At 44.5% G+C, this 24,750-nt stretch overlaps 1 protein-coding gene across 1 annotated transcript; it reads right to left on the bottom strand.

Annotated features, from left to right (window-relative positions):
* Positions 1 to 7,143: 7,143 nt before the first annotated feature.
* On the bottom strand, positions 7,144 to 11,530 carry LOC111886998 (F-box protein SKIP22). The gene is made up of 2 exons (XM_023883231.3): positions 11,345 to 11,530; positions 7,144 to 8,751 (listed from the first exon to the last, which is right to left on the bottom strand). The coding sequence occupies exon 2, from the start codon at positions 8,718 to 8,720 to the stop codon at positions 7,326 to 7,328; it is 1,395 nt and encodes a 464-aa protein (XP_023738999.1). The 5' UTR covers positions 8,721 to 8,751; positions 11,345 to 11,530; the 3' UTR covers positions 7,144 to 7,325.
* Positions 11,531 to 24,750: the final 13,220 nt, after the last annotated feature.

Genomic DNA, 24,750 nt, shown 5'->3' on the forward strand with positions numbered 1-24,750 from the left:
GGCGCCAGCTCCAGCGACCTTGCGGATCACTGATGGCCGGCAAGGCAAGGCAGAGGCTCCGGTGGTGAGGAGCCGAGCATTTCAGCTGACTACCGAGGAGGCACGCGCCGCACACGACGTAGTGACGGGTATGATTCTTTCCCTCTACTTTATTTTATGATGTTATGATATTGATATGTGCTCTGGGTGTATATGTATGCATTAGGATCGTTCCATGTGAACGACATTCCAGTTCAGGTGTTGTTCGACTTGGGTGCCTCCCGATCATTTGTTTCCCTTGCGCTTAGCAAGAAGTTTCCTGAGTCTTCAGGCATATTGGATTGCCCTTTGGAGGTAGAGATTGCTGACGATCGATCGGTGAGAGCATCGATGGTGTTTCGGGATTGCGTATTGCGGTTGTTTGAGGAGCGCTATTTGGTAGACTTGGTTCCCATTCCGTTGCGCGGGAACAAAGTGATTATAGGCATGCATTGGTTGAGCCCTAATGGGGAGGTGATAGATTGCGCGCAGCAGCTAGTGCGAGTCAGGACCCTTGGTGGGGGAGAGTTAGTGATTCATGGCGAGAGGCCACATTGCGGACCCACTGTAAGTTCAGCAGCGAGGGCTAAGCGCTATCTTCAGCAGGGATGCGCAGGATATGTCGCGTATGTGGTGGATACCCGGGAGGCGGGTAGGGCGACAGTGAGCGAGGTTCCGGTGGTTCGAGATTTCGCAGATGTTTTCCCAAAGGAGCTTCCTGGGATACCTCCGGAGTGACAGGTGGAGTTCAGGATTGACCCCGTTCCTGGTGCGGCTCCAATAGCCAAGGCACCGTATCGGTTGGCTCCTCCTGAGATGCAGGAGTTGTCTACACAGTTGCAAGAGCTGTTAGACAAGGGATTCATTCGACCGAGCAGTTCACCCTGGGGAGCCCCGATTTTGTTCGTGAAAAAGAAGGACGGGTCGCATCGGATGTGTATAGATTACTGGGAGCAGAGCAAGGTAACGGTGAAGAACCGTTATCCACTCCCGTGGATTGATGATCTCTTTGACCAGCTTCAGGGAGCGTCTTGGTTTTCCAAGATCGATTTACGTTCGGGTTATCACCAGATGAGGGTCAGGGAGGAGGATACGCAGAAGACCGCGTTTCGGACGTGCTATGGCCATTATGAGTTTGTGGTGATGCCGTTTGGGCTCACCAATGCTCCTGCCGTGTTCATGGACCTCATGAACCGCGTATGTAGACCGATGCTGGATCGGTCTGTGATAGCCTTTATCGATGACATCTTGGTTTATTCCAAGACGCAGGAGGAGCATGAGGAGCATCTGAGAGAGGTTTTGGAGACCCTGAGGAGGGAGAGCTTGTATGCCAAGTTCTCCAAGTGTGAGTTTTGGTTGCGCGAGGTGCAATTTCTCGGACACCTTGTCAACCAGAACGGGATTCTGGTCGATCCGGCCAAGGTCGAGGCTGTGATGAGGTGGGAGGTTCCGAAGTCTCCATCTGAGATTCGGAGTTTCCTAGGATTGGCAGGCTACTATTGGAGATTCATTCATGATTTCTCCAAGATAGTCGTACCCCTGACGCGGCTGACGAAGAAAGTCGTGGTCTTTCGGTAGGGACCCGAGCAGCAGGCTGCGTTTGATACACTGAGACAGAGATTGTGCGAGGCGCCAATCTTAGCCCTGCCAGAGGGCGTAAAGGATTTTGTGGTTTACTGTGACGCGTCCATTTTAGGGTTGGGCGCGGTACTGATGCAGAGGGGGCATGTCATTGCCTACGCTTCGAGGCAGCTCAAGCCTCACGAGGCGAACTACCCAACGCATGATTTGGAGTTGGGGGCGGTGGTTTTTGCCCTCAAGATTTGGCGGCATTACCTCTACGGGGTTCGATGTACCATCTACACGGACCACAAGAGTTTGAGGTACCTCATGGATCAGCCGAATCTGAACATGAGGCAGCGTCGGTGGTTGGACGTGGTGAAGGATTATGATTGTGAGATCCTTTACCACCCAGGGAAGGCCAATGTGGTGGCCGATGCGCTTAGCCGCAAGGCGGCGCTGATCAGGGATATTTGCATGAGGATGACCGTAGTGACTCCCCTGTTGGAGCGAATTCGGGAGGCTCAACAGGAGGCTATCAAGGAGGAACATCGGAAGAGCGAGCGTGTGGTGGGTCAGGTTTCCTCCTTCGATTATGATAGCCGAGGACTATTGACACTACACCGCAGGGTGTGGGTGCCGTATCACGGAGGCGTGTGCCAGATCTTGATGGAGGAAGCGCACAAGTCCCGATTCTCTATTCATCCCGGGGCGACGAAGATGTATAGGGATCTTCGTCTAGATTATTGGTGGCCCTGCATGAAGCGGGATGTGGCATGGTAAGTCGAGCGGTGTTTGACCTGCAGGAAGGTCAAGGCCCAACATCAGAGGCCGCATGGGAAGATGCAGCCGTTGGACATCCCGTTGTGGAAATGGGAAGATATCACGATGGATTTTATCACGAAGCTTCCCAGGACCACGCGTGGAGTAGATTCGATTTGGGTCATCGTGGATCGATTGACCAAGAGTGCTCACTTTATCCCGATTCAGGAGAGTATATCGGCCGAGAAATTGGCCGACATCTATATCAGAGAGATCGTGGCGTGGCACGGGGTGCCAGTATTGGTTATCTCGGACAGGGATGTGCGTTTTACTTCCAGGTTTTGGAAGAGATTTCATGACGAGTTGGGCACTCGTTTGCATTTTAGCACCGCCTTCCACCCGCAGATGGATGGTCAGAGCGAGCGGACCATTCAAACTTTGGAGGATATGTTGCGGGCATGTGTGTTAGATTTCGGTGGTAGCTGGGATACCTATCTTCCCTTGGCCGAGTTCTCATACAATAACAGCTACCACGCGAGTATTGACCGTCCCCCATTCGAGATGTTGTACGGACAGAGGTGCAGGACCCCGATATGTTGGGGTGAAGTTGGCCAGAGGGTCATGGGGAGCACCGAGGTGGTGCTCAAGACGACCTAGAGGATCCAGCAGGTTCGGAGCAGGCTTCAGACTGCTCAAAGTCGGCAGAAAAGTTACACCGACAAGCGTCGATCCGACTTGGAGTTCCAAGTCGGGGATATGGTTCTCCTGAAGGTGTCGCCTTGGAAAGGCGTCATTCGATTCAGGAAGCGGGGCAAGTTGGGCCCGAGATTTATTAGACCGTTCAGGGTTGTAGCCCGGGTGGGCAAGGTGGCGTATAGACTGGATCTGCCAGTCGAGCTCAGCCAAATCCACAGCACTTTCCATGTTTCTCAGCTGCGGAAGTGCTTAGTGGACGATTCTGCAGTAGTGCCATTGGAGGATATTCAGGTTGATGACAGCCTGAATTACATTGAGCGCCCAGTCGCAATCCTCGACAAGAAGTCGAAGGATTTGAGGAACAAGAGGGTAGAGCTAGTGAAGGTGCAATGGCAGCACTGCAAGGGTTCGGAGTGGACTTGGGAGCCGTTGGAAGAGATGATGGAGCATTACCCCGAGCTGTTTCAGGATCGAGTAGCAGACTTCGAGGACGAAGTCTAAAATAAGTGGGGGAGATTTGTACCACCCGGTTCCTGGTACGTAAGATATATCTAAGTATTTTGTATTTTTGGCCGTGGACTCGGCGAGTTGGAGGCCCGAATCGCCGAGTAGAGACGAGACTTGGGGGGCGGTTAAGTTGGCGACTCGGCGAGTCCGCGCTGTCTGATGAAACCCTAATTTCCAAGGGTTTGCACCCTATTTAAACGACCATTTGCGCCCCAACTCCGCCTCATTCACCCTTAGAAGCTCTCCATACGTTCTAGTCCTTGTTCTTGTGAGTTTGAGGCTTATTAGTCTGTTTCCTTGAAGATTTTGAGAAGGAAGAAGAGTAGATCAAGAGGAAGGGAAGGAAGCCAAGCATCTCTGTGTTCTCTCAGTAATTTCTTTGAGGTATAACTCGTTATCCCTCTGTTTCTATGCTTGTTACTCCATTAAAGTCTTTCTTGAGCCCTTCCCCAAGGTTGCATGTGCAATATAATTCGTAATAAGCTGATTGGCTTCTAGATCTAGGCATGTTGAGCTCCAGGAGCTCAGATCTACTGCCTTTATGGACCCATATTGCATTAAGACCCTAGATCTACTCATTTGGTGCATTTTGAACCCTAAAACTCTCATGGGTGAATATCTACACGTAAAGTTGGAAACTTTACGTGTTATTCATGCTCTAGGAACCCAGATATGTGGATAGCATAAGCTGGATTCAAGCAGAATCCAGCATATAATGATTGCATGGTAACAACTCGGCGAGTCGTTCATCTGACTCGGCGAGTCTGCTCGCGAGTCTCCGAGTTTGTCCCCTTTTCGTTGTGTCGAGTAGAGTAGTGAGTCACGGGGTGTGACTTAGTGAGTTGGAAGCCGAACTCATCCATGGAGAAACTCGGCGAGTCATTGCCCAGACTCGGCGAGTTCAAGGCAATCTCCTTAGATCAAGATCAGACTCGGCGAGTTGTTCATACAACTCGGCGAGTCGCAGCATAAGTGTTCATCGGATGAAGATGAACTCGGCGAGTTGTTCATACAACTCGGTGAGTAGGATGAAGGACTTGAACATCTGTTTGAAAGGAGAACTCGTCGAGTCAACGCCTAACTCGACGAGTAGAAACGAGATCCAGGTCAGTCGATTGGACAGGGACTCGGCGAGTTGGCAAGCCAACTCGGCGAGTCGGGTCAACTGAAAATTGACTCTGACTTGACTTAGGGCATGATCAGGGGTAAAATGGTCATTTTACCCAAAGGACAGTTAGCAGTGTTTGATTGAGTATGTTGTGGGAATTTCAGCCGGAGGATTTCCGGAGCAGCAGCAGCAGCAGTAGGCGATCAATTCCCACACAGACCAGCAGCTATTTCGAGGTAAGTCTCCTTCTAGTAGGAACGGGTCTAAGGCACCAAGGCCGACCCATGTAGACGAGATGTTAGTACTCGAGTGTGGGCCGAGCCCGTATCTCTTGGTTTAGTCAAGTATGATATATGAGTCGGTATGATAGAGTTGTCTATACTCTCCGAGAGTGGAGTGTGGGCTAAGCCCGTATCTCCCAGACAGTAGAGTGTGGGCGAGGCCTGTATCTCCCGGCTAGCGAAGTGTGGGCAGGGCCCGTATCTTCACAAGTGTGGGCGAGTCCCGTATCTCCCGGCTAGCGAAGTGTGGGCAGGGCCCGTATCTTCCCGAGTGTGGGCGAGGCCCGTAACTCCTAGCTGAATGTTGTTATATGCTTGCATGGTATGAGGTATTATGGGGGAACTCACTAAGCTTTGTGCTTACAGTTTATAGTTTTGGTTTCAGGTACCTCTTCATCGAAGGGGAAAGAGCTGGCGCGGTTGCGGCACATCATGCACACACACTGGTTTCCGCCTTTACGAGATTTCTCTGGGATTTATGCTCTGATATTTCGATTGGTTGTATGATTTGGCTTTTAGACGTGATATACGTTGTGACGTGGGTTAATCAAACAATGTTTTTAATTATTAATGTTTTCTAAAGTGATGTTCTAAAAACGAAATTTTTGAACGTGAAAATTGGGTTGTTACAAAGGTTTTTTTGTGTGTTAATGACTAGGAGTGTTCGTTTGGATGGATCGGTTTGATCCGATCGAATCAAATGAATCCAAATTGATTTCGGTTTTCAAAACATGGATCCAAATAGTCCAATCTAAATTCAAATCTGATCCGATCCGATCCAATTACAGTTCGGTTGGATCAGATTTTTATGATTCGGTTTTCAAAAAACGAAACATTTCAAAACGATATATAATTATATTATCCAACTTTACACAAGAACCAAAAACAAATTATTTAGTTGCGTTTTGAAAGTTTTAAACAACTATTAAGAAGATATATTATAGTTAAATATTTTATAGATGAACTTTTGAGAAAAAATACATATTAATGTTTTTTTTTATCGGGTGAAACGTTTTGAACCTATTTAAAAAAATAAATTACCAAATTAATAAATAACTATGGATATATATTATAAATAGATAGATAATAAATGTTTATTCGGTTTTTTTGGATTATTCGGTTCTTATTTTATAAACCAAAACCAATCCGAAATCCAAAATAATAATTCGGTTTTGTTAAAAACCAATCCAAAAATCCGAATATCTGAACCAAATAGTCCAATCCAAATTCGGTTTTATCCGAATAGTGAACAGTCCTATTAATGATCAAAATGGTTGTTATTACCGTTTATAAATAGTCATTTTTACCGGGTTTTTACCGGTTAAAGAGGAAGAACCCGGTAAAAATGACTATTTCTAAACGGTAATAACAACCATATTGATCTAATAAAAAAAAAAAAAAAAAAAAAAAAACCTTAATGACCTAATACGAACAAACTAAAACCTAATTATCTTCATAAGTCATTATCTCTTTTAGCAATATAAGGGTTGATCCTAGTTATATTTTAAAAATAAAGACTAATGTTGAATTTGCCACTTGAACCAAGGACAAAGCATGTAATTTACTCTATACTTTTTAGGAAGTTTTAAATTATCCGTAATGTTTTCTTTTTTAAGAGAAAAGGGAGTCGTTCCCATTGAACCCACCGAACCCACTGCCATATTAGCTTTTTCTATTTGATTTTTCTTCATCTTTCCGAACTCACAACACACGGAAATCCTATCTTTCTCAACCCACTTAATTAAAAAAAATATACAAAATAATCAAGGTAAAATCTTAATTAGCAATAGAGTTACCGCCGGTACCACTCCGTCTTCGGCAGGTTGTTTAATTGGTTTCACGAACCCACTTCATCATCTCTCTCTCTCATTTTCTCTTGTATCATATGTTTTAAGACTTATACCTTAGTTGTTTAGTATTTTTTTTTAATTGAGTGGGTTGAAAAAGATAGGATTTCCGTATGTTGTGGGTTCGGAAAGATGAAGAAAAATCAAAGAGAAAAGTTAATGTAGCAGTGGGTTCAATGGGATCAGTGGGAATGACTCCCTCCTCCCCCAATAAACACAATGTATCATAAAATGATCACCAAGAGCTTGATCATGACATGTAGATTGTCATCCAATTTGGTTCATCTGTTATATTTGACTTTTTTCCTATCTTGCCTCTCCATAATCGATTGGCTCAAAGCCCCGATAAAGAAACATTACGGTCTTACGCGTTCAAACAACTCCCAAATTTTTTTATTATTGAGTTTCAAAGATGATAAAGTACGACAATTGTAACTTTACAATTTAAAACTCCGTTTAGTAATTATAAAATACTTATCATTCAACACAGCAAACATAACATTTCCTTCACGTAATCATTCCATAAACAGCTGACTAAAGCTGAAACTAGAACTCCAAATTACAATTCGGAATGACATTCATATTCCTGAGTCTCGGAACCCCATTACCAACATTCACATTCATCCATATGTCATGATCTCCGCCTCTTATTGGTGGAAAATAACCAGGAGGACCAAATCGACCATAAGGATTCCTTATCCTCATCAAATTCACACCCGATCTTCCACTCCTACCCCCAATAACCCTCCTCATCCTTTTCCGACTTTCCATAGCCTTTGCAAATCTCTCTTTAAAACTGCCCGACCCTTTACAATCCCCAAATTCAGCAACATACTTTTGTTTCCAGAGCTCATCGCTCGATGCCAGGTATCTCAATTCCGAACATACACAGCTCATGTTTGCAACATCGACACCGGAAACGGAATCCAAAATCTTCAGTTTCAGTTCACTTGGAAGTTGAATGAAGCAAGGCGGGAGTTCCAAACCAGTCTTCTCACATAAATCGATTAAAAGCGGAATCGCGATCCCGTCCTTTGTTTTCCTCCAAAACTCGAAAACTTCTCGTTCTGGTTCCACAGTTGATACACGGTTGTTGTCTCCCATGGTTTCGACTACTTTTCCGCAGTTAGCCCATACTACGTTCAGAAACGGAACCAGTTTGTCTTCATCCAAGAGTACGGAATGCACGATTCCGTTTGCTAAAGACCCGTAAACTTTGCAGTACTTTCCGAGGCTCTGGAATCTGATCTTGACGGATTCGATGTTTCCGGTGGTGATGAGGTCGGGAAGAGTGAAGTGGAATGAAGTGAGATGCCAATTCCGTTGAATGTCGAAGTTATTACTACTTTTTAATGTCTTTGAAACGGGATCGATCTCTAGAAACCCGGATTCCAGTAACACGGCGCGAACTGCTATTGCTAAAAGCTTGTGATTGAGACCGTTGTCGTCACCCAGTTCCTCGGTGAAAACTTTCCTTAGAAAACCCGGAACGGAAAAGGACTTTCCGGGTTCGGAAACAGAATTCCCATCATCGTCTATTTCCATAGAGTCTTCAGTCTCTTCTGGATTGGGATTAAGGGTTTTGTCTGGGTTACTGGGATTGGGATTTGGAGTTTGGGAATGTTGAGATTGTTCTGATGTGGATGGTGGTGGTGATGGTGGTGGTGGAGAGACAGAGGGGAAAGTGGAAAATCCGTTAGGGTTTGTGGTGAAGTAGATGAGATCACCAGATGTGATTCCGGTTGACTGAATAGAATCTTCAGGGGAAGAAGTTGTAAGGTTGTCTTTTTGGTTGAGAGAGAAATATATAGCAGAAGAACGTGAAGAAGAAGAAGGGAGTTTTTGAGAGAGGAGTTGTGTAAGATGGTGGAGAGTGCAAGGATTAGGGACTTCAAGTTTAAGAGTTTCTTTGGTTTCAAAGGATCTCAGTCGCAACTTCATGATTGGTTTGTCAATCAACTGACTTTAAAATCTGCAAAAACAACAACAATAAATGAACAGGAAACTGAGCATATCTGGCATGAAATTCATATAACATAATTGATTTCGATCCTTCATAAGCCACCAAGAATAGAGTGAATCTAGCTGCAGTTGTATCTTGTATAGAAAGTGTTACTAGTGCAATCTCAGTGGAACTGAAAACACCACCCAATCAGTGTTTTTCGTTTTATTTCTTTTTGAGGAATTATTTTTTTTTACCAAAACAATACAAACCAAAGAGTGAATTACAAATATGCTTCTCAGTCTTGGGACACTGATTTGAAAACCTTCCCTTCTGGCCCTTCAATACCAAAACCTCTAACAATTTTGGTCCATGTGAACTCAGTTAAAAAAGTCTTGTGTTTCATAAAAATACAATCTGTTATCTGTGTGGGGACAAAATAATCATTTAACAAGATAAATTATACTGTGATGCATATTCAATGGGAAGCATCATGATTTTTTCACATGACCTCAGATAAGAGGGTGTGGCAACTTAAAATTAGGATAACCTAGTATAGCTCTTAGTTACCTAGTTTACAGTATAATACCATTTTTCTTTATATATCTCTCTCTCACTAATACCTACTTTTTCTATATCCACCACCACCCTTTTTGACATGCTCATCTTGGGTGGAGGTAAGGCTATCTATATCTAACCTCCCCTTACCTCATTTTGGTATGGGATTAGGGTATTGTTGTTGTTGCCATTAAAGAGAAGGTTATTAAAACAGGTAGTCAGTTATACACCTTGTTATTATTAATTACTAATTTACCATACTCAAAAGTTACTTAGCAAATTTTGAGCGGATATGAAAACATGTTATCCCTTTAGGTTTTACCCTATGGCTACAAAGAACATTGATGTGGTGTTAAAATAAGCAAGATTCAAGATGTCTGATATGTTCAAAGAGTTATATATAGCTACAGATGCTGATATAAATGCTTTGAGAGTCTGTAATGCACGATTCTTTCTAAGGAAATTAGCACATAGTTGGTAACCTAAATAGAATAGTGAATATTTAATATCTCTAAGAAACCAAGTAAGTAGGTAAAAAGGTTTAAAAAAAGTAGAAAAAGATTAAATTTTTGTGCAAAGAAAGGAAGAGAGACGTAGTAGGAGCTATAATAGATAAAATCTTCAAAAGTGATGGAACAGTTTTCTTTTCCCTAGCAATACATGAGTTTGTCATTAATGTCAATACTACATATGTGATATACCAATCAACTATGATTTGATTGAGTGGCAAGAGACATTCTATAACGACTTAAATGACGCACGTAGCATGGCGTCAACAAAAGAAAAAACATAGCATGTGAAATGCAGCACACTCCATTTTTCTAGAGCAAGAAAAATATATAAAAAAAAATCACACATTTATTTTAGCACGACAAAATAGAATCATGTAATCATCGGTTACTAAGTCAATGCACAAAACGACAACACGGATATATTATTTCAAAATAACACTGAAAGCCAAATGTATACTATGTTATACAACTGGATTGATGAACTATTATTAGTCATTAGTGTTATCATCTTATAGAATATAGGTATCGTCACTCTACATTCATGTTGAAAGTATAATTGTTAACTAAGAGGTCAAAAAATAAAAGTACACATCACATAATAACCAACATAGATAGTGTATATTTGTAAATAAGAGAGAAACAGAAAATGTGCTTCTACCAAAAGTATGTTATTCTTTTACATAAAAAGCATGATAGGTATATACTCCCAATTCCAAACATTATAAGAATCTCATTATTAGTTCAATATAGATAACTATATGAACTTATAAAGCGTATGTGTTTTGTATGTTGCATGATATCCACTGTAAATAAGTTTTGGGAAGGAATCTTTTATAAAGTCATCTCAAAATGACTAACAAGGCACGAGTCTCTGGTCTTCGTTTCACTTTCACCTGCATCTCATCATTTCCATCTTGATCCAATTTATTTTAGGAAAGGATTACTTTTATCTTATAAAGGGAGTGAAACAATGATTTTAACACAAAGCTCACAATTTAGATAAGAGGAGTGCCTATAATAATTGCTTTAAACTAAGAGAACTATAATGGTCATGTTATGACTACTTGAATTCCTGAAAGTATTCCGGAAGGTTCTGAATATTGAAAAAATAATCAAAATTCAAGGAGACTAGAAGAGCAATGGCGTTGGATGATAATAAGAACAGAGTGAAACATGATGACCATTTGTAATGCTCGAAACTCTAGTTTAATGGATGACCTCCTAAAAAAGGATGATCGGAATAAAAAAACCACCCACAGTCCATCGATTAGGGTTCCAATGTACAAAACAACAAGACGTGATAATTAAATCAATATAATGTTGATATGTAAAATTTAGATCATCGCCCCCAAAAATTTGCTCCATTAGGGTTTCAACACACATCAATACAGTAACACAACAACTATACACAAGAGACTGGGACACGCTGAACGAAATTTGACGAACATATTACATATTGGCGCGTTAATACTGCCAACGATAAAACACTATATATGCACACAAACAAAATATAATCTTAAAAGTAAGAAAATGAAAGGAGTAGGGAGGAATACCTCAAGTTTAAGTCGATTGTAGAAAAGCGCAGCAACGCAGGTCTGCACGGAGAAGCGACGGAGACGTGCGACGGAGAGATCGGCTGTCGTGGTTCACGAAAACTTGTGCGACAATTTACGGTGAGAAATGAGAGGCGGGACGACAAACACTATTTGCCCTGTTATCGCTTATTCGCTTTCTACGAGTAAATTTACAATTTATTTTGATGATTTTTTTACTTATATATTTTCTATAACAAATGTTATATTTGGTAATATTTTTTTTTCTTTCTTTGGAACAGCTATGTTTGAGTAATATTAATAATAATTTAATATATTTTCCTATCGTTTCAAAATAGATACAAACATAAGTAGGAAAAGAAAACAAAATGATATATTTCATACCAAATTTTTTTGTTTGTCTTGTATCTCTTTTCACAAGGTATCATTTTAATTAAGAGGGGAAAAAACTTACAAGGATAATTATGTTTCAAAATTGTTTAAAAAACATCATTCAAGTTCGGTCTGTTTAAAAAACGTCATCCAAGTAAGGCTTTTGTATAAAAAAACATCAGCAAACTACATATTTTGTTCAAATTTCACCCTTATGGTAACTGATATTTATATGTAAAAGTTAATTAAGGAAAAAATAATACGAGAAAATAACTCAAGGGGATAACTATGTTTCAAAATCGTTCAAAAAACATCATCCAAGTTTGGTATATTCAAAAAACAACATCTACGTAAGGTTTTTATACAAAAAACACCAACAAATTATACGGTTTGTTCAAATGTTACTCACTGCTAACTAGCTCTTGTAGGTTAAATGATGACTTAGTCTAATTATTAATGATTTGACATAATAATTAGTGACATGACATTAGTTGATACAATCTTCCTTTAAAAATCGATTTAGGACTCCTTTATAAATGAACGACAAGAATTTGTGAAAACATGGGGATAAATGTCCATAAGTAGCTAAAGGAATGAAATTTGTGAAAACTGAAAGTTGAACTGTAACATCAGGTATTCGTTTTAACCCTTGAGTTATGTTTATTTTAGAAGTTTAGTCCCTGATGGCAATTTTGTAAATTCGAAGACCTTTGGAGTACGCAAGGCGTACACCCTCGTACGCAGGGCGTACTCCGGTGCGCCTTAGAACGTTGAGTGTATGCCCGTACGCGTCCAGAGTGCAAACCCTAAATTTTAGGGTTTGGACCCTATTTAAGCTCATTTATGGTCTCAAGCACCTTTTTACCTTCAGCCTCCATCCTCATCTCGAAAACCCTAAGAGTTTTTGTGCTTTGTGAAGCTTATTGGGCCATTTTGGTGCATTTTTGGAGATCTTGGAGTAGAAGGAAGAACATTGAAGTGGTGGTGTTTCACTCAAGGCTTTGGATCCAGCATTTAGTCCCCCTTTATGCACCTTGTAGAGGTAAAAAGTTTCAAACTTGATGATAGAATCTCTTGGATCTAGTTTTGCTCAAGTTGTTTCCTTTTTGGTCCCAAACTTAGCCTTTGTGAGTAGGAGGTACTTCAAGGCATTTGAGTTGTCCTTTCAGAGGTTTTTAGGGAAGTTAAGTCATAAAGTTGTGTTCTTGGTCATTAGTTTTCCCCCATGCAAGTGCTAGATGGTCTTAATGGGTTAAGAGGCTAGGGTTTTTGGTTTTAAGGACTTAATAGCTATGCTAGGCCATAAAGTTGGAAACTTTATGGCTTAGGACATCTTATGTGACCTAGATCTAAACTTTGGACGTGGGTACTTAAGGGATTAAGCACTTGGTTAAGAGGTTGGCAAGCAGCCGCATACGCAGGGCGTAACAAAAAGGTACGTTGAGCGTACGAGGTCAGCACCCCGTTCTTCGGTTAATTGCGAGGCACGCCCCACGTACACGATGAGTACGCCCCGTGTACTGACTGAGTCAACCCGATTGACTTTGACCTTGTTTTGACTAGGGTTTGACCTAGGGGCATTTTAGGTAGGTCCTAGGACCTACCTTATTCCTTATTAGATACACCCATGACCACATGGGATAAACTAACAACCTCATTTGGACAGGGTTAGCCAAAAAGACCCAAAGGGAAAAGTTTTTTAAACCTAAAGGACCAAGCACATAGGGGTTTTAACTTTTAATAGTTATCTTTGCTACGCATATTTTAAAATACCACATGACCAATCGCATAATTTTGTATCCCTATCTTAATAAAAGAATCCCTTTATTCCTACGTGGCATCTCCTAAAGCTAGAATTTTACAAAGTGAATTGTCTATTTTGCCCCGCTCCTTTAAACTCCTATATATCCCTTCTATTGGTTTAAAATCGAAATTCCTTCTGGTGTCCATAATTATAATCACGTGTAATCAGCCATGATTATCTACTCAATTTATCTTTTCCGTTTTTTACCAAGGAATAGAAGATATAGCATGAGTCATCATTTTCTCGCACGCTATTGAATATTCCTTCCATTTTTTCCAACTTCGATTCGTTGCCACCATTCTCGACCATCGCTGCCATCAATGCACCATCCACCGATGACCTTACCGTCTCCATCATCCTATGTCACCATCAATTACCACCATCTTTTCACGTCCAAAAATTTCGTTTTAAAACATTACTTTAGAAGACATTAATAATTAAAAACATTGTTTGATCAAACCATGACACAACGTAAACCATGTCTAAAAGCCAAACCATACAACCAATCAAAATATCAGAGTATAAATCCCAGAGAATCTCGTGAATGCGGAAACCAGAGAGTGTGTGTGTGACATGCTGCTACCGTGCCGGCTCCTTTCCCCTAGCTGAGGAGGTACCTGAAACCAAAACTGAAAATTGTAAGCACAAAGCTTAGTGAGTTCCCCCACCGTACCACATACCATATAATCTCATAACATACATATATTGTCAGGCATATCTGGGTGCCCGACCTACCCCTTCGGCCCTCTCAACCGGACATTGCCTAGCATATCTGGGTGCTGGCCTCCTCTTCGGTCCTCTCGATCGGATACTGCCTAGCATATCTGGGTGCTGGCCTCCCCTTCGGTCCTCTCGACCGGATACTGCCTAGCATATCTGGGTGCTGGCCTCCCCTTCGGTCCTCTCGACCGCATACTGCCTCACATATCTGGGTGCTGGCCTCCCCTTCGGTCCTACCGACCGGATACTTCGGGGACTATCTCCCCCTACTGTCACTAGCACATAGCATAACACAGGTAGTAGAAATTCCTAGATGAATATCACAGAGACAAACATCTACATATAACTCCTACTGGTGGGCCGACATTGTGGCCGCAGACCCACCGCTACTGGAAGGTAACTCACCTCGAAGTAGCTACTGATCTGAGTGGGAACTGACTGTCTACTGCTGCTGCTGCTCCGGAAATCCTCCGGCTGCAATTCCCACAACATACTCAATCAAACACCGCTAATTGTCCTTTGGGTAAAATGACCATTTTACCCCTGATCATGACCTAAGTCAAAATCAGAGTCAACTTTCAGTTGACCCGACTCGCCGAGTTGGCTTTCCAACTCGCCGAGTCCCTACCCAAACGTTTGCCCTGAGTCCCGTTTCTACTCGTCGAGTTAGGCGTCGACTCGACGAGTTCTCCTTCTTAACTGATACTCAAGTCCTTCATCCTACTCGCCGAGTTGTATGAACAACTCGTCGAGTTCATCTTCATCCAAGGAACACTTATGCTAAGACTCACCGAGTTGTATGAACAACTCGCCGAGTCTGTTCTTGATCTAAGGAGATTGCCTTGAACTCGCCAAGTCAGGGCATTGACTCGCCGAGTACCTCCATAGATGAGTTCAGCTTCCGACTCACTGAGTCACACCCCATGACTCACTGCTCACTCGACACTACGAAAAGGGGACAAACTCGGAGACTCGCGAACAAACTCGCCGAGTCACATGAACGACTCGCCGAGTCGTTGCCATGCACCCACTAAATACATAGATTTGCTCGATTCCAGTCCATGCCATTCACAGATCTGGACTTCTAGGACACAAATCACACGTAAAGTTTCCAACGTTACATGTAGATATTCACCAATATGGATTTTAGGGTTCAAAATGCCTCAAAAGGGTAGATCTAGGGTGAACAAGCAACATGGGTCCATAAAGCTAACAGATCTGAGCTCCTAGAGCTCAATCTTGCCTAGATCTAGAAGCCAATCAACTTATTACGAACCCTCAAGCATACACAATCTTGGAAATGGCTCAAAAATGATTTTAATGGAGCTATAAGGGACAATAAGCTTAAAAACAGAGGGGAAACGAGCTATACCTTAGGGGAAACGTTGGAATGACACAGAGATGCTTGGCCTCCTTCTCCTCTTCTTGATTCCCTCTTCTTTTTCCCTCAAAAACTTCAAGAATACCACAAAAACACCTCAAACTCACAAGGAAGCACGGCTAGAGAGATATGCAGGGCTCTGAGGGTGAATGGGGGCGAGGTTGGGGCGGATATGTTGTTTAAATAGGGTACAAACCCCTGAAACTTAGGGTTTCATCCAACAGCTGTGACTCGCCGAGTCCAGGATATGGACTCGCCGAGTCGACAACTTAAACGTGTCCCAGGTCCCGCATCTACTCGGCGAGTCGGACCTGTGACTCGCCGAGTCCAAGGCTAAAAGAAGAGAAATACTCAAATAAGATTTACGTACCAGGAACCAGGTGCTACAAATCTCCCCCACTTATTTTGGACTTCGTCCTCGAAGTCTGCTGCTTGATCTTGAAACAGCTCGGGATAATGCTCCCTCATCTCGTCCACCGGCTCCCAAGTCCATTCCGAACCCTTGCGGTGCTGCCATTGCACCTTCACTAGCTCCACCCTCTTGCTCCTCAAATCCTTCGACTTCCTGTCGAGGATTGCGACTGGGCGCTCAATGTAATTCAGGCTGTCATCAACCTGAATGTCCTCTAACGGCACAACCGCTGAACCGTCCACTAGGCACTTTCGCAGCTGAGAAACATGGAAAGTGTTGTGGATCTGGCTGAGCTCAGCTGGCAGATCCAACCTATACGCCACCTTGCCCACCCGGGCTACGACCCTGAACGGTCCGATGAATCGCGTGCCCAACTTGCCCCGTTTCCAGAATCGAATGACGCCTTTCCAAGGCGACACCTTCAGGAGAACCATATCCCCGACTTGGAACTCCAAGTCGGATCGACGCTTGTCGGCATAACTTTTCTGCCGACTCTGAGCAGTCTGAAGCCTGCTTCGGACCTACTGGATCCTCTCGGTCGTCTTGAGCACCATTTCGGTGCTCCCCATGACTCTCTGGCCAACTTCACCCCAGCATATCGGGGTCCTGCACCTCCGTCCGTACAACATCTCGAAGGGAGGGCGGTCGATACTCGCGTGATAGCTGTTGTTGTAGGAGAACTCGGCCAGCGGAAGATAGGTATCCCAGCTACCACCGAAATCTAGCACGCACGCTCGCAACATATCCTCCAGAGTCTGGATGGTCCGCTCGCTCTGACCATCCGTCTGCGGGTGAAAAGCGATGCTAAAATGCAAACGAGTGCCCAACTCGTCATGAAATCTCTTCCAAAATCTGGAAGTAAAACGCACATCCCTGTCCGAGATAACCGATACTGGCACCCCATGCCATGCTACAATCTCCCTGATATAGATGTTGGCCAATTTTTCGGCCGATATGCTCTCCTGAATCGGGATAAAGTGAGCACTCTTGGTCAATCGATCCACAATGACCCAAATCGAATCCACTCCACGCACGGTCCTGGGAAGCTTCGTGATAAAATCCATCGTGATATCCTCCCATTTCCATAGCGGAATATCCAACGGCTGCATCTTGCCATGCGGCCTCTGATGCTCGACCTTGACCTTCCTACAGGTCAAGCAGCGCTCAACGTACCATGCCACATCCCGCTTCATGCAGGGCCACCAATAATCTAGACGAAGATCCCTATACATCTTCGTCACCCTGGGATGAATAGAGAATCGGGACTTGTGCGCCTCCTCCATCAAAATCTGGCGCACGCCTCTGTGATACGGCACCCACACCCTACGGTGTAGTGTCAATAGTCATCGGCTATCATAATCAAAGGAGGAAACCTGACCCACCACATGCTCACTCTTCCGATGCTCCTCCTTGATAGACTCCTGTTGAGCCTCCCGAATTCGCTCCAACAGGGGAGTCACCACAGTCATCCTCATGCAAACGTCCCTGATCGGCGCCGCCTTGCGACTAAGCGCATCGGCCACCACATTGGCCTTCCCCGTGTGGTAGAGGATCTCGCAATCATAATCCTTTACCACGTCCAACCACCGACGCTGCCTTATATTCAGATTCGGCTGATCCATGAGGTACCTCAAACTCTTGTAGTCCGTGTAAATGGTACATCGAACCCCGTAGAGGTAATGCCGCCAAATCTTGAGGGCAAAAACCACCGCCCCCAACTCCAAATCATGCGTCGGGTAGTTCGCCTCGTGAGGCTTGAGCTGCCTCGAAGCGTAGGCAATGACATGCCCCCTCTGCATTAGAATCGCGCCCAACCCAGAAATGGACGCGTCGCAGTATACCACAAAATCCTCTACGCCCTCTGGCAGGGCTAAGATCGGCGCCTCGCACAGTCTCTGTCTCAGCGTCTCAAACGCAGCCTGCTGCTCGGGTCCCCACTGAAAGACCACGGCTTTCTTCGTCAGCCGCGTCAGGGGTATGGCTATCTTGGAGAAATCCTGAATAAATCTCCGATAGTAGCCTGCTAATCCCAGGAAACTCCGAATCTCAGATGGAGACTTCGGAACCTCCCACCTCATCACGGCCTCGACCTTGGCCGGATCGACCAGAATCCCGTCCTGGTTGACAAGGTGTCCGAGAAATTGCACCTCGCGCAACCAAAACTCACACTTGGAGAACTTGGCATACAAGCTCTCCCTCCTCAGGGTCTCCAACACCTCTCTCAGATGCTCCTCATGTTCCTCCCGAGTCTTGGTATAAACCAAGATGTCATCGATAAAGACTAACACAGACCGATCCAGCATCGGTCTGCATACGCGGTTCATGAGGTCCATGAACGCGGCAAGAGCATTGGTGAGCCCAAACGGCATCACCACAAACTCATAATGGCCATAGCGCGTCCGAAACACGGTCTTCTGCATATCCTCCTCCCTGACCCTCATCTGATGATAACCCGAACGCAAATCAATCTTGGAGAACCAAGATGCTCCCTGAAGCTGGTCAAAGAGGTCATCAATCCTTGGGAGCAGGTAATGGTTCTTCACCGTTACCTTGTTCAGCTCCCAGTAATCTATACACATCCGATGCGACCAGTCCTTCTTCTTCACAAACAGAATCGGGGCTCCCCAGGGCGAACTGCTCGGGCGAATAAATCCCTTGTCTAGCAGCTCCTGCAGCTGCGTAGACAACTCCTGCATCTCGGGAGGAGCCAACCGATACGGCGCCTTGGCTATCGGAGCCGCACCAGGAACAAGGTCAATCCTGAACTCCACCTGTCGCTCCGGAGGTATCCCAGGAAGCTCCTCCGGGAAAACGTCTACAAAGTCTCGAACCACCGGAACCTCGCTCACTGTCACCTTACCCGCCTCCCGAGTATCCATCACATACGCGACATATCCTGCGCATCCCTGCTGAAGGTAGCGCCTCGCCCTCGCTGCTGAACATATTGTGGGTCCATACTGCGGCCTCTCGCCATGAATTACTAACTCTTCCCCGCCTGGGGTCCTGACCCGCACTAGCTGCTGCGCGCAATCTATCACCGCCCCATTAGGGCTCAGCCAATCCATGCCTATAATCACCTTGTTCCCACGCAACGGAATGGGAACCAAATCTACCAAGTAGCGCTCCTCAAACAAACGCAGCACGCAATCTCGAAATACTATCGATGCTCGCACTGATCGATCATCAGCAATCTCCACCTCCAAAGAGCAATCTAACTTGCCCGATGACTCATGAAACTTCTTGCTAAGCGCAAGGGAAACAAATGATCGGGACGCACCCGAGTCAAACAACACCTGAACTGGAAGGCCGTTCACATGGAACGATCATAATGCATACATATACATACGGAGCACATATCAATAACAGAACATCATAAAAATAAGATAGAGGGAAAGAATCATACCCGTCACCACATCGGGTGCGGCGCGTGCCTCCTCGGTAGTCAGCTGAAATGCTCGGCTCCTCACCACTGGAGCCTCTGCCTTGCCCTGCCGGCCATCCGTGATCCGCAGGGTCGCTGGAGCTGGCGCCTTCACCGGCGCTGAAACTGTCAACTAGGGGCAATTGGCCTTCTTGTGGCCCCTCTGGTTGCAGTGGAAACATAGCAACTCTGATGTCTGAATAACTGCTGTCGGAGCAGTGCAATCCCTGCTGATGTGCCCAGACTTGCCGCACTTGTATCAGCCTGATGATCCCATCCTGCATGCTCCCTCGTGCGCCTTGCCGCATTTCCTGCAGCGTCCCCGTCCCTGTTGGCCTTTCGGCCCCGCATCTGATCCCTTGGGCTTCTTCCCCGAAGCCCCTCCTGACTGACCCTCTTCTGCCTTCCGTTTCCGGATGTGCTCCAAATCTATCTCCCTTTCCCTCGCCCTGGCAATCATGGAGTCCAGGGTAGGGCAATCCGAAAAGCTAACATGCTCCCGGATGTCAGCTCGTAGCATATCATGATAACGAGTCCTCCTCATGTCCTCGTCACCAGCATACTGGGGCACCAACAAAGCCCTCTCCCGGAACTTGGCGGTGATCTCCGCCACAGTCTCCGTCGTCTGTCTCATGTCTAGAAACTCCTTGGCCAGCTGCTGAAGCTCGACAGCCGGCGCAAACTCTGCCCTGAACCTGGTCACAAAGTCCGACCAGGTCATAGCCTCGATAGCTGAGGCTCCCAACGAGTCACCCACTCACTCCCACCAATCCCGGGCTCGGTCCCGTAAACACCCTGCTGCATACCTCACCTTCGACCCCTCGGGGCAGAAGCTAGTCGACTGTGCAGACTCGATGTCTGCAATCCATCGCCTGGCAGCAATGGGGTCCTTCACCCCATGGAAATCCGGCGCACCACTGCCCCTGAAGTCCTTGAAGGACAGTGTGCGAGATCCCGACTGGCTAGATGCCATATCACTCCGGAATGCCCGAAGGCGATCCTCCATCAACTCCATGATCCCTTCCTTGATCGACCCAAAGAGAATGGGGGTCGACTCAAGGATGCCTCTGGTGATCTCTGACGCGATGAACTCGCATAGTCCCTCATCAACCGGCTCGGAACCTGATCCCGAACCTGACCCCTCTCCCAAACCGCTATCTACCGGCCTCGATCGAAGTACCACCATTCTGCAATACATCACATCAAACATTAGAGATATTGATACTTCCTGAGGGATCACTGCTACTTACAAGTTCCCTGGTCTTATCTTGGCCTTCCTTGGTTCGGGTACGGATCCTCTGCTTTCAGTAGTACGGGCCCATACTACCTTCCACATCTATCTGTACCTTCTTTAAGGGATGCCTCGACTCCACCAGATCCCTTTCACTACTGCTGATCACTGCTATACTCATCCTAGGCTTGCCCTAGGGAAATCTCTGATTCTACTCTATCCAGTCCTCAGCTGCTGCAGGCCTCCTTGTAATGCCAATTAGCCATTACCCGAATACCATCACATATGACGAGGCTCAGATAATCCTTCGAGTACCCGACTCGTCCCTACAATGGTTGGACTCAAACAAGAGCTGCGCACTAGGATCAAATTCGGCACTCTAAGATTATTCAACCTTGATCACATGTGACGTGACGCATTCGCCTAATGGCTAACTCCCATTATTCAGAGTCCCACGTAGCACGAAGCAAGCAGCATTCAGACAAGGGTAACAATCTCAATCAACTCTATCTGCTTTCAGGAACTGTACTAGCATACAGTGCTAAGCTCATACTATCAGGTATAACCTAATCAGGCTATCCTACTTGCTGTCTACTCAATACTAGCATGCAATTCTCATACAACTGAAACACATAAAGCAGGCACATAAGGCATCACTCCTAGATCCTTAGTCCTATTCTAGCATGCTGTTCTACAAAAGTTGATAAACATAACATAAACTTGTATGGGTACTTTGGGGAATACTTACTTGAGCTCGGCCGGTCGCGCACATCATACACTTCGTTCTTTCTCGAAACTCTTTTCTCATTTTTTTTTTGAAAACATTTTCTTTTTAGAAAACCTTTTAATCCCTCGATTTGAGTTTAGACACCCCCGAAGGTGTGTCCGAATCCCTCAAACCAGGACTCTGATACCAACTTGTAACGACCCAATTTTCACGTCTAAAAATTATGTTTTAAAACATTACTTTAGAAGACATTAATAATTAAAAACATTGTTTGATCAAACCATGACACAACGTAAACCATTTCTAAAAGCCAAATCATACAACCAATCAAAATATCAGAGTATAAATCCCAGAGAATCTCGTGAATGCGGAAACCAGAGAGTGTGTGTGTGACATGCTGCTACCGTGCCGGCTCCTTTCCCCTAGCTGAGGAGGTACCTGAAACCAAAACTGAAAACTGTAAGCACAAAGCTTAGTGAGTTCCCCCACCGTACCACATACCATATAATCTCATAACATACATATATTGTCAGGCATATCTGGGTGCCCGACCTACCCCTTCGGCCCTCTCGACCGGACATTGCCTAGCATATCTGGGTGCTGGCCTCCTCTTCGGTCCTCTCGACCGGATACTGCCTAGCATATCTGGGTGCTGGCCTCCCCTTCGGTCCTCTCGATCGGATACTGCCTAGCATATCTGGGTGCTGGCCTCCCCTTCGGTCCTCTCGACCGCATACTGCCTCGCATATCTGGGTGCTGGCCTCCCCTTCGGTCCTACCGACCGAATACTTCGGGGACTATCTCCCCCTACTGTCACTAGCACATAGCATAACACAAGTAGTAGAAATTCCTAGATGAATATCACAGAGACAAACATCTACATATAACTCCTACCGGTGGGTCGGCATTGTGGCCGCAGACCCACCGCTACTGGAAGGCAACTCACCTCAAAGTAGCTGCTGATCTGAGCGGGAACTAACTGTCTACTGCTGCTGCTGCTGCTCCGGAAATCCTCCGGCTGCAATTCCCACATCATACTCAATCAAACACCGCTAACTGTCCTTTGGGTAAAATGACCATTTTACCCCTGATCATGACCTATGTCAAAATCAGAGTCAACTTTCAGTTGACCCGACTCGCCGAGTTGGCTTTCCAACTCGCCGAGTCCCTACCCAAACGTTTGCCGTGAGTCCCGTTTCTACTCGTCGAGTTAGGCGTCGACTCGACGAGTTCTCCTTCTTAACTGATACTCAAGTCCTTCATCCTACTCGCCGAGTTATATGAACAACTCGTCGAGTTCATCTTCATCCGAGGAACACTTATGCTAAGACTCGCCGAGTTGTATGAACAACTCGCCGAGTCTGTTCTTGATCTAAGGAGATTGCCTTGAACTCGCCGAGTCAGGGCATTGACTCAGCGAGTACCTCCATAGATGAGTTCAGCTTTCGACTCACTAAGTCACACCCCGTGACTCACTGCTCACTCGACACTACGAAAAGGGGACAAACTCGGAGACTCGCGAACAGACTCGCCGAGTCACATGAACGACTCGCCGAGTCGTTGCCATGCACCCACTAAATACATAGATTTGCTCGATTCCAGTCCATGCCATTCACAGATCTGGACTTCTAGGACACGAATCACACGTAAAGTTTCCAACTTTACGTGTAGATATTCACCAATATGGATTTTAGGGTTCAAAATGCCTCAAAAGGGTAGATCTAGGGTGAACAAGCAACATGGGTCCATAAAGCTAACAGATCTGAGCTCCTAGAGCTCAATCTTTCCTAGATCTAGAAGCCAATCAACTTATTACGAACCCTCAAGCATACACAATCTTGGAAATGGCTCAAAAATGACTTTAATGGAGCTATAAGGGACAATAAGCTTAAAAACAGAGGGGAAACGAGCTATACCTTAGGGGAAACGTTGGAATGACACAGAGATGCTTGGCCTCCTTCTCCTCTTCTTGATTCCCTCTTCTTTTTCCCTCAAAAACTTCAAGAATACCACAAAAACACCTCAAACTCACAAGGAAGCACGGCTAGAGAGATATGCAGGGCTTTGAGGGTGAATGGGGGCGAGGTTGGGGCGGATATGTTGTTTAAATAGGGTGCAAACCCCTGAAGCTTAGGGTTTCATCCAACAGCTGTGACTCGCCGAGTCCAGGATATGGACTCGCCGAGTCGACAACTTAAACGTGTCCTGGGTCCCGCATCTACTCGGCGAGTCGGACCTGTGACTCGCCGAGTCCAAGGCTAAAAGAAGAGAAATACTCAAATAAGATTTACGTACCAGGAACCAGGTGCTACACTTTGCATTTAATGTTCTATTAAATGCTTAGTTAGTTAAGTAATAATGAGGGGTATTTTGGTAAAAATGTTATTTATTTTTAGAAGTGGATTATTATTTTGGGACAAACCAAAAGGGAAAGATGGACTATAATTTTGGGACGGAGGGAGTAACATTCTGGTTTTGATAATATTTTTGCTTATTAGGATATATATTAATTTGAAGGTAGGGTTGTCCCTTCACCATGCAAGCAAGCTTTTTTCTTCAACACAATGATTATTAAGTGCATTGTGTATGTGTGTGTGTGTTTTAGATCTTCAGGTTGTAATCGCGTATTAAAATGAATCTTTATGTAGATTTGCTCAAAGGGTTTTGATAACGAAGTTATTAGAGAACATGGGTGAAGTTTGTGTGGTGAGAGCTTCACAATTTCTCCTACTTTTCCTATCTCTATGAAAGTCAATGGAATTTATGCTCTACGAATTACCGCCTTTCTTAGTTGTTGTTGTTGGAATGTGGCTTGTGGTGGTTAATTTTTTGAAATAGCAATTTAAAATTGTTTACACATTTTTTTCCTTCTATACTTTTTTAAGATTATCTAAGAATTAAGGTTTTAATTTTAGATAAGGATGGTGCTTACAAACAAAACTTCAAATATTGTGTATAAAGAAATTTTTAGAAAATTATAAAAAAGTTAGTTTTTAATTTGTAATTTATTGTGTTTTGTTTATTTATTTTTATTACATTTATGTTATATTTAATTTTTCCTATATCAATGTCATGTGCATGATTGATTGTGTGTTTTATATTTTATTCAAATTCATATATATGGGAGATTTTAAATAATCAATATAAGTTTAAACAAAACTTATATCTTATAAATTTATTAAAATTTTGTGAATCTTTGGTTTTTCATTACCATATTTAATTAACAATATTTTTTTCTTACTCGTGGTTGTAACCTAGTTTGTTATATTTGAGATTTTCTTTTTTCCTTTCTTCTCTTTAATTGATTGGCTAAAAGGCTCATAGTCTTGACACATCCA

The sequence above is a fragment of the Lactuca sativa genome, chromosome 5, assembly GCF_002870075.4.
Source record: "Lactuca sativa cultivar Salinas chromosome 5, Lsat_Salinas_v11, whole genome shotgun sequence".
NCBI classification, from domain to species: Eukaryota; Viridiplantae; Streptophyta; class Magnoliopsida; order Asterales; family Asteraceae; genus Lactuca; species Lactuca sativa.